The 10605-nt window shown below is 39.0% G+C and overlaps 2 protein-coding genes across 3 annotated transcripts; one reads left to right on the forward strand and one right to left on the reverse strand.

Moving 5' to 3' along the window:
• Positions 1 to 6395: 6395 nt before the first annotated feature.
• Positions 6396 to 7920, forward strand: LOC107605432 (mitotic-spindle organizing protein 1A). Of its 2 annotated transcripts, none has more exons than XM_088491327.1 (3): positions 6396 to 6544; positions 6668 to 6926; positions 7614 to 7920. In XM_088491327.1, exon 2 carries the CDS (start codon positions 6670 to 6672, stop codon positions 6886 to 6888), a length of 219 nt encoding a protein of 72 aa, XP_088347453.1. In that variant the 5' UTR covers positions 6396 to 6544; positions 6668 to 6669; the 3' UTR covers positions 6889 to 6926; positions 7614 to 7920. The 2 variants fall into 2 exon arrangements, with proteins under 2 accessions (XP_088347453.1, XP_020960868.1); XM_021105209.2 differs by having other exon boundaries at positions 6412 to 6544; positions 7622 to 7803.
• Positions 7921 to 8481: 561 nt separating this feature from the next.
• LOC107605430 (uncharacterized) lies at positions 8482 to 10605 on the reverse strand. The gene is made up of 4 exons (XM_016307310.3): positions 10106 to 10605; positions 9396 to 9466; positions 9176 to 9308; positions 8482 to 9059 (listed from the first exon to the last, which is right to left on the reverse strand). Exons 1-4 carry the CDS (start codon positions 10211 to 10213, stop codon positions 8880 to 8882), a joined length of 492 nt encoding a protein of 163 aa, XP_016162796.1. The 5' UTR covers positions 10214 to 10605; the 3' UTR covers positions 8482 to 8879.

Here is a 10605-nt window from a genome sequence, read left to right on the forward strand (position 1 = left end):
TGGTGAAGGCAACATATGGTAGGCTGGCCGAACTCTTTGTTCGCAAGGGGCGAGAGGCTGAGGCCCAGATGGGCACCGGACAGCAGTTCAGTCAGCATTTGGTGAAGTGTATTGAGGCCAACTTGAAGACGGCCAGGTGCTTCACGGTGACGTTGTATGACCGTGATAACTCCGAGTTCACCGTAGCGGAGACCACTCCGACTGGTACTTTCTCATTGGGTACTTACCGAGTATCGCTTGCCTCCCGGACATGTGACTGTGGGTACTTTCAGGCGCTTCATTTCCCGTGTCAGCACGCACTTGCATGCTGTGCCTACGCACGTGTGAGCTGGAGCTCCTATGTTCATAGCGTCTATCAGATTAGCTCGGTGTTCAATGTCTATCGGATGGGATTCACACCTCCAATCCCGGAGGGATTCTGGCCACCCTACGATGGGCCCACGGTGATTCCGGACCCAAACAGAAGGCGTGCGAGAGAGGGGAGGCCTAGATCCACAAGGATACGGACGAATATGGATGAGGCAGATCCAAACAGGCCAAAAAGGTGTGGCCTTTGTCGCCAACCCGGACACACTAGACGTAGATGCCCACAGGTAGTAGGATCGTCTCAGACAGGGCGAAATTAGTTTCCATGATGTTATTGTTAGTGTTATTTACATTTAAGTTGTCTTGTTAGATGCATTGCTTGAGCACGAATGTAACTTGTTGAGATTAAATCATTGAACTTTGGTATTTGTGAGTAGTAATGAATATGTTGTCTTTCATTAGAAGTTATGCTACAGGACTCGTTGATTCTCATTTTAATAACTAAACGAAATCATTATACCTTATCATGTTTCAGTTAATACAAATAGTCAACGTCCCCGAACACAAGTTACGAACAACATACATAAACAGAGCACTACATAACAAGAAAACTACACCTAATTATCATACATGACTGAAATAGAGGAAACAAAATACATGAAATGTGACTCATCTAAACAGATGCGAACCAGTACCACAGCGACGTGCTACCCGTGCCCTCTGACCTCGACGGACAAGCGGCTCCTCATCCTCTATCTCATCCTCCTCCTCCTGCGGAGCAGGCTGTACTGGTGGCGCAACACGCAACGGTGCTGCAGACGATCCTGCGATAGACTCTGATGCAGCGGTGAAGGCGGATGTAGGGGTACCTCCAAGACGAAACTGCTGACCAGCGGATGAGGATGGAGGCTCGTTCAGATCAACATCTAAGGGGGCCTGGATCCCTGAGGTCTGGCCAGCTCTGCGGGGGGTCACGTCACCCTGCATGATGGCGGTGATCTCATCTAGGAAGCGTGGACTCCCGAAGTCCCCAACAAACGAGTCTGACCCAACAAAGTCTGCCCACTGTGATCCTGATATGCGCCAAGGTGTACCACCCTGCTCAGCCTGATCATCCGCTGGCACACCAACGAAGTAATCTCCAAGCGGGCCCGGTCCAGGTCCAGCGTCACCAGTGTCAGCCCCGTCACCGAGCCCTGTGCCATACCACTCACCTCCATGACCGCCATCGTGTGTACTAGTACCTCCATCGTGTGTGCCTCCTCCAACGTGGCCAGGCTGGTCGTCATCGTCGTCCCCATGGTCAGGACCACTCCTCGCCGTATGATCCGGCCACCTCCACTGACGCTGGCTCCTCCGTGTCCCTACACCCATCCTCCTCTCAACCCTGCGCCTGTCAGGCACGTCATCCGGAGGATCCATGTCAGGCACTCGCCCCGGACCCCGCTGTGAGGCCTCAACTGGTATAGGAACTGATCTCGGATCCCCCAGCTGAGTGTCCGGGGCCAAGAACCTCTTCCCATACTGACTCCACCACTGAAGGAACTGATGAGACGGTCCAGGGTCGGCAACAACGTCGAACCTCAATACACTGTCCTGACGAGCGTCCCAGTATGCATGCCACTTCGGCATGGAAGAGGGGAACCATCGATCGCCGCCTCTCCCGTCCTTGGACATCAGAAAGTCGATGTTCAAGGCGGGACGCGGAGGGGCCTGTACCCCTCCAAACTGAGGAAGAACACGATCTATCTGATGCCACTCTATGACAGCAAAGTAGATCAGCGCGGTCACAGAGCGCCACACCGCCATGTGCCGAGGCTCCAAAACCTCCGGGTGCAACACCTGAAGTACGTCGGGGCTACTGTACGGCATCCATATAAACTGCAGAACAAACCGACCCTTATCAGGGCAACTGTACGACCCAAGTGTAAAATATTTAACTAAAACAACATCAGTTATTAATTAGCATACTAACCTCCCTGGACTGTAACCGGTCTATCCTAAGCCTCCACGACCGCACTCTCGGACCCTTCTCGCTACCGGAAGGGTTGTAACCTGCCCATCTGCACCATACACATGAGTTACATATACTAATATCTGTGTTTACATTATGCAATAGAGTATTAACATACACGCAATTCTGTAAGTCATATTGAAAAAGAATAGGACCAGTATAGTACCTCGACGCCAACGGCCAGCTGAACGTCTCATATCCTGTAGGCCTAAACTGAGGAAACCGCCAAAAGATCCAAGACTGCAGTAGCTGGAGCGGGCCCGCTAACTTCACAACATGTCTGTTTGCCACTCTGCACATGCACCGGTACAACCAGGCCAGTGCTGCCGAACCCCAGCTGTACGTACCCAGCTCCTCCAGCCTCGCTACATATGGAAGCCATCTAATGTGAATCCGGTTGCCAGACTTGTCCGCAAACAACTGCGTGCCGAGCAACATCATGATGTACGCACGGACATATCGGCGAACAGTGTCATCATCTGCATCCTCAGGGCACTCACCAAAGGTCTCCTGAAACCAGCTGCAGTTCACTGCGTACTTCTGAACCTGACTGGGAGGAGGTATAACTCCTAGCAACTCCTGGAACCAGACCCAGGGTGGACGGCCTCCATCGATGTATATATGGAACTCTGACAGGCACCTGCTCACGTAACGGCCATCGACTGGCAAACCCAGCTGGTATGCCACGTCCTGGAGTGTGATCGTGCACTCTCCGAACGGCATATGAAACGTGTGCGTCTCGGGACGCCATCTCTCCACGAATGCACTGACGAGCGCCTCGTCTAGCCGGAACCACCGGTCGTTCAGCCTTGCAAGATGGTATAGCCCTGCCATCTGCAAGTATGGAACGTATCTGTCATCAAGACGCATGCCCTGCTGCCGCCTCATGCTCCTAATGCATCGCTCGGGCTGCGCATGAAAAAAACCGCATACTGAGATATATAACTACACAGGTTTTACAGTAAACCGGTTCACATAAACCGGTTCACAGTAAACCGGTCTACGTAAACGGGTTTACATAAAACGGTTTCCATAAACCGGTTTACATTAACCATTTTTCTAAATTAAACAGCATAACATTACATGAAAGATAACTAACTGGAAAACAAACCCTAAACCACACAACTAAACCGCTAGCATATACCACAATTAACGAGAGCCATTAACAAGAAACAAATTCAATAAACCGGCTTACTTAAACCACCTAGCATTAAACAACTACCCTAAACCACATAAAAAAACCGCTTGCAAAAACTGCTAACAAAAACCGCTAACATAAACCACCAACATAAACCACTACCAAAAACCACTGACTTAAACCACTAACAAAAACCACTACCCTAAACCACCACCCTAAACCACTAACATAAACCACTAACTTATACCGCTAGCTTAAACCACTATCATAAACCACCTACATAATCCCCTCACCTAAACCACCTACATAAACCACTAACATAAAGTACCGTCTAACCAAGATACAAAACCACTAAGGCACAACTAACGCTTGAATCAAAAAAAATTTCCGTACTAACCTCGTCGTTGATGACCCCGGCTATATGAGCGACTCCGTCCAACCGATATAACCGTGCCGGATCGTCCCCCATCAGCAGAGTAGTCTGTTCAGGTCTTTCTCGGAGAGAATCTGGGTCGTTTTCTCTGAGATTTTGTGGGGTAGGGGGGAGGGATAATGGTTCGAATGAGGGTGATTCGAACTCCTTATATAGTCGAATCACACATAATTCGAACCAGCCTGGTTCGAATTATGAAGGAGTGCATTAGGAGTAATTCGAACCGGCCTGGTTCGAATTACATGGAATCGAATACAAAGCATAATTCGAACCACCCTGGTTCGAATTATGTATGAGAGGAGTTCGAACCTTATTGGTTCGAATTATGTATGGGAGAAGTTCGAACCTTGGTGGTTCGAATTATTCAAAAACGTAGAACACTAAATCGAACCATCTTGGTTCGAATTATGAAGGAGTGCAATTCGAACCAGCTTGGTTCGAATTATATTAAAATACACTTTGGCTCATTGCTGAAACGAAATTGGATTTGGCGCATTTTGGTTACAAGATTCTTGCTTTGGCTCAATATGGTTTTTTGCCCGATTTTTTGTGTAACATTAACCAGAGAAGTTTTGTTGTAAGGTTAATAACCAAGGCCAAATTAATCATATGGGATGAAACTCTAATGATAAATAAGTATTGTTACGAAACTTTAGACAAATGCCTCAGAGATATCTTGAGGTGCTCATATTCGTATAGTTTTCATTTGTCGTTTGGAGGTAAAGTTGTTGTCTTTAAAGGAGATTTTAGAAAAAATTTACCCGTGATTTCCAAAGGCTCAAGGTAAGATATAATTCAGTCTTCTATTAATTCTTCATATTTGTAGCATAACTGTAAGGTTCTAAAGCTTACAAAAAATATGAAATTATCACTAGGTGAAAACAACAACATACAAAAACTCAAAAAATTTACAAAATGGCTACTCAAAATTGGTGATGGTTTGGCTGGTGATACAACAGGTGGTGAATCGATCGTTTATATACCATCTGAAATATTGGTTAAGAACTCTGAGACAGTTTTAGATGACCTCATTGATTTTGTGTATCCATATATGTTATCAAATTTATCCGTTGAAAATTATTTTAAAGATAGAACAATTCTTGCACCAACTTTGGATTGTGTCACTGATGTCAACAACAAGATGACTGCATAGTTATCTGGACAAGAAAGAGTTTACTTAAGTTCTGACTCTGTGTGTGCTGAGGAGGAAAATTTAGAATTTGAGTTAGATGCTTTTTCACTAGAGATTCTAAATGGAATAAATTGTTCAGGTCTATCACCACAAAAGTTGATCGTGAAGGTTGGCGCTCCTATTATGTTACTGCGAAATATAGACCAAACTAATGGTTTGTGCAATGGAACGAAAATGCAAGTTAGAAGAATGAGAAACCATGTAATAGAATGCAAGACTTTAACCGGTAACAAAGTTGAAAGTATTGTTCTTATCCCAAGACTGAATCTAATTCCAAATAACGAAACATTACTAATCAGGTTTCAAAGAAGACATTTTTCAATTATAATGTCATTTGCAATGACAATAAATAAGTCTTAGGGACAAACTCTATCAAAAGTTGAAATATACCTTTTAAGGCCAGTTTTCACTCATGGTCAATTGTATGTTGCATTATTAAGAGTAAAGAGTAAAGATGGATTGCGAGTGTTATTGCAAGATTACGAACACTTAGAAGATAACTGCACGATGAATGTTGTATATAGAAAAATTTTTGAGAGCTTATAATAAAAAGGTAATTTCTAATTCTCTTAATCAAATTTACTACTATCAATTAACAAAATTGATAAATTCTAGGTGCTAATAGATAATACATTCTTATTTTATAATTTTATAGCTTGAGAATATTAATTATATCATAAAAATCTATGTTATTTTATTCTCTTGATAAACTATTTTAAAATTACGTTAATCATATAATTTTTATACTAACATTAATATAATATTATTTTAGATATATATTTTACAGGCATTAAAGAAGAGTGTTGAGTTATTTTTTAGCGGGTTTAAATTATTTATTGTTTATTGAAAAATTTTGTGCATTAAAATTCTTTAATAATTTATTGTTCATTTTGAACTGATTTTGATATATCCTTACTTAACAGTAAACCAATATATAAAAATTTATTGGTGGGTCTAAATATTACTAAATTATTGATGTTGATATTAAGTATATATATATGATTTATTAAAAAAAATATTACTAAAATTGATTAATAACTATTTTAAAATTAATATACTTAATATTATATAAATTTAAAAAAAATAAACAATACATAACATGTTATTTTTTTATTAATTAAATTATTATAATTCAAATTAATTTTAACAAAATAACTTAAAATTATAATTCCAATTATCCTATTATTACACTTGTTAATCATAATATTAATAACTCACATAAAATTGTGAGGGGCGTAATGGAATGGGTTTTAGCTCAAAAATAAAATATAAGAAACCCTAAAATTAAAATCCGAAATCACTGGAATCCTCCTTCATTGCTACTCCGTTCAACTCTTCGTCGGCACCAGCGTCTCTACCTACCCGCATCGCTGCCGCCAAGCATCTCTGCCACACGCTTTCCTCTCCGGCTCCGTGTCTGCCCAACCTCTCCGCTGTGGTTGCTTCCTTCCCTCGTCCTTGGTAAGACTTACTACTCTGTCAATTGCTGCATTGAATTTGCTTCATGATTCATGAATTTGATTAGTAATTTAATCATAATTTCATGATTCACTGACCGGTTCGGTTCTTGCAACCTTGGATCAGGTATGGATCCGGAAGCTTCACGAACTGCACGAGAATCTCTTGACCTGGCATTTCAAATGTCGAATATACTCGACACTGGCCTTGACCGTCACACTCTCTCTGTTCTTATTGCTCTCTGTGATCTTGGAGTTAACCCAGAAGCACTTGCTGCCCTTGTTAAAGAGCTGAGGAATGAAAAGCCTTCCTTGTCTTCTGCAACAACGAGGTCTTCTTTGTCATAAATCTGCGTTTTGTTTGATACCATTCTTTTCTTGCTCAGGTACTTTTACATTTTGAACCATTCTAACTGTTGCTTCTTATGTTTTGGTTGTTTTTTTTTTTAATTATCTTGTGATCTATCCACGGTCATTGTTTGAGTTCAAAATGGATGTGGATGAAATCTCTCAAATTTAGCCAATGAATAAAGAAATATACACATAATCCTCCAAATATGAACAATTGGATAAATGTCCATTTTGCTGCTTTGATTTTGGGGTATTTTGTTAGACCTTATTTATCTTAGAGGGTTCATTGGCATGTTTAATTTATTTGTTTTTAGGAGCTAAATTTTAAGTGTCATGATCTTTTGGATACTAAATTGGTGGTTTATCCTTTTTTTTTTTTTTTTTTTTTTATTAATCTAGCATTTGGGCCCTTGAAATATTAGTTTGCTAGCAAAAGAGTCTTTTATTTTGTGTGGAAAAGTCAAGCAGAACCAATCTTTGGAGACTAATGTGTAATTCTCAATCTTTGAAGGATCATTTTTGTCAACAAACTAATTTTTTTAATGATTTACTGATTTGATGTGTGTATTGGAACATATTTGCAATCAAAATAGCTTATTTGAAGGCAACCTTTCATTTAGATATTTGAGCAGAGTCCCATTCGTTCACACAAGTACTTATTTCATATGCAGTTTCTGGAGTATTTGATTATTAAGCATTTGATTGATAGTCATTTTCTTTAGGTCATCAGTAGAGAAGAATGAAAGAGCAACTTGGCTAATGAGATGAGAAGAAACAAAGATAGGAGGTTATAAGAGATGAGATGAGTACTGGAATTGCATTATTGTCTTACTTAGAAAAACTAAGCAAGCTTCCTTACTTTGTACTCTTTTTTCTTATGTTCAGCTCTATATATTCAACATAGATGCTACTGTAAATCAATCATTTTCATATGTTTTATAAACAATTGCCAAGTAGAGGGGATGAATATTGTTATGATTTTTTACGTCAACCATATAACTTGATCCTTAGTTCCCCAGTAAATGACATGTATTTTCAGACAAGGAAGCAACTGCATTGATTTTAAATCTTAGGGTGTTCATACGTTTAGTTGGTCTTCGAACTCAGCCATCAGTCTACCTATTTTCAAGTTGTGTGAAAATAGGTTCAGATTTGTTTGAAAACAATGAAAAAGTACTTGTATAAATTTAGAAACTAAAAAGACTGATCTCTCTGTGTTTTATTTGAGCAAATTTATCTTTAAAAATTAATGTGTCACTGCGACCCAAATATTTTCATCCAATAAAACACTGCATTTTGCCAAATTTGATTAGTACGATGTAACTGCCAAAGCAAAATTATGCTAGCTGGAGTGAAGTAAAATACCAAAAATCTACCCCAACGATTTTGGTGTGAACAAAATTGAACCAAAGGAACGAAAGTTTTCGTAACACCGGAAAGATTATCGACCTTTGACATAATTTTGGAAAAGAAAAATATGTTAAAAAGGTTATATAAATTAAGTGAAATTGTAAAATAAAGGCTTTTGGCGGACAAATTTGAACTTTTTTATAATATAATCTTAACCATATTGTGAGATGCTAACCAAGTGATTAATATGAAAATTAAGTAAAGAAACTTGATGACTAAATAACAGTGTGTCTATACATGTTAAGTTTCATAAAATATGAACTAAATTTATTCTGTAAATAAAGACCTAAAGTTTTGTATTATTGTTTCAATGGTCTCAGGTGATTTTAGACCTCATCAATAACTAACCCCAAAAGGCCGAAACAAACTACTCACATTTCTTGTAACAGGATCCTGATAAAGATCCAAAAAATATCAAAAGAAAATTTGAATTTACTCAGGCCAAGTTTTCCCAACCTAAGTTTGCCAAAAATCTATCCTACACTAGCCAACAATTCAAAGGATGATGCACCAAAAGAGAGGTTTCTCCTCAGCAAAAAATGTGTGTTTATTTTCTTCCTTGATTGAAAGTAACGAATTCAGAGCTTCAAAGCTAACTCATCATCTGGCCACAAGATTTTCTCCTTTCCACTTTTCTCTTCAATGAATTTGACAGTCTTAGGTGGCTTCTCTATCATCCTTGGGGCTTTACTCACAAGCTTCTTTTTCTCATTGACATTTTCCCTTCTGTTTGTCTGCATTAATGTAGTTCTTTGTTTCTGTTAAATAAACAAAACAAATGTGATGATTCTTGGTTCAAAGTAGATAGTCAACGATCTCTCAACGATATTTATATCGAAAGACAAACAGTTAGGATTTCAAATGAAGTCAATACCTCATGTTGAGCAACACTCTCCTTCGTCCTAACAGGCACATCATGAATATCTACATCAGCAGAAGGACCATGATCTTGTTCAACCTTAGCAGTGTGTAACTCTGTTAAATGTCTATGCCGTCGCCTCAAAAACCTGAAATCAAAAGGCACTGGTCAAAGAAATATTCGATAAAAGAATGCATATTAACAATCAATGAACTCTTAAGTGTACAGTTCATACCTAACTTCTTCCAAAAGAATATCTCGCTTCTGCTTTTCGACTTTCAATTTCCTTTTCTTCGAAACATACTCCTGCAACATTGTGATAGAATTTTGTGAACATTTAACTACCGGAAAATCAATCAACTGTGAAAAAAACTAAGAAATCACAAAACAGAAAGCAAAGACACCACCACCATACCAAACATCAATGAACTACTTGTTTATTATCAATCAGAGATGCAACAAAAGCCTTATAAACCAAACACAAAATGTTATAGCCCTCATCTCACAAGCTTTCAAGCACAGATATCTGCTTCTATTGTAGCCATGAGGTTGCAGACTACAATCTAAAACTAACAAGGTACAAACAGATTATGCTGTTGCAAACCATAATTTAAGATCAATGCTAGAATAAGGTAAACAGAATCAATTTAGTACCCAAAAGATTGATACGCTGAATATTGAGCTCCTGATACAAAAAGATAAATTTCCTATACAAATTCACCAAACCCAAGTAGGTTCTGGGAATCGAAATTGAGGTGATTTGTCAAACGTAATAAATCATTCAAGCACAGATTGGTAGTTCATTCCTAACACTAACGAGTAAGAATCATGTTTTCAGTTCAGTCTTCTCGGCTATCTCCATAAACAAGGCCCACAAAAAATAAAGCCTCATAATATTTTCAAATTAATTAATTCACAATAATAATTACAAGATAAAATACTAACCTTCTGTATCTCTAAATAATCTTCCAACAAACCATTGTATTTGTTGCTCAACTTGGAATTCTTCATAGAACCACAAAATTGAGAGGAATTAACAGCAGCCCTTTTCATCTTTAACTCTTCAATATCGGGATTTCTAATAAAAAACGAAGAAGAAGAAGAAATCCTCAAGAGAGACACTGTGCTTCCTCCTCCTTTTTATTAATTTTGTATAGAGAGAAGAAGAAAGAAAAAGGAAAGAACGAAAGAAAAAGAAGGAGGAGGGTGAGTATTGTGTTTATTATTATAGCATAAGTGTGCGTGAAGAAAGAAGAGGAGGAGGAAAGAAGAATAATAAGAAGGCAATAATGGACCCATTGAAACTGAAAGAAAGAAAGAAAGAAAGAAAGAAAGAAGGGTAAATGTGGGAAGATACTGAATTGTTGTGGCTTCAAGATATGATATGATATGATTTGATATGATATCTCAGATCAGATGATGAGAACAGAATTCGGAAGACATAT

This window comes from Arachis ipaensis, chromosome B6, assembly GCF_059453495.1.
Source record: "Arachis ipaensis isolate K30076 ecotype BB chromosome B6, ASM5945349v1, whole genome shotgun sequence".
Taxonomy (NCBI): domain Eukaryota; kingdom Viridiplantae; phylum Streptophyta; class Magnoliopsida; order Fabales; family Fabaceae; genus Arachis; species Arachis ipaensis.

Coding starts and splice junctions, on each gene's coding strand:
- LOC107605432 (XM_088491327.1), top strand. CDS start 6,670: ATGGATCCGGAAGCTTCACGAACTGCACGAGAATCTCTTGACCTGGCA.
- LOC107605430 (XM_016307310.3), bottom strand. CDS start 10,213: ATGAAAAGGGCTGCTGTTAATTCCTCTCAATTTTGTGGTTCTATGAAG. Junction 9,309..9,395: donor ATTCTTTTGGAAGAAGTTAG/GTATGAACTGTA, acceptor TTTTGATTTCAG/GTTTTTGAGGCGACGGCATA. Junction 9,060..9,175: donor AGAGTGTTGCTCAACATGAG/GTATTGACTTCA, acceptor TTTATTTAACAG/AAACAAAGAACTACATTAAT.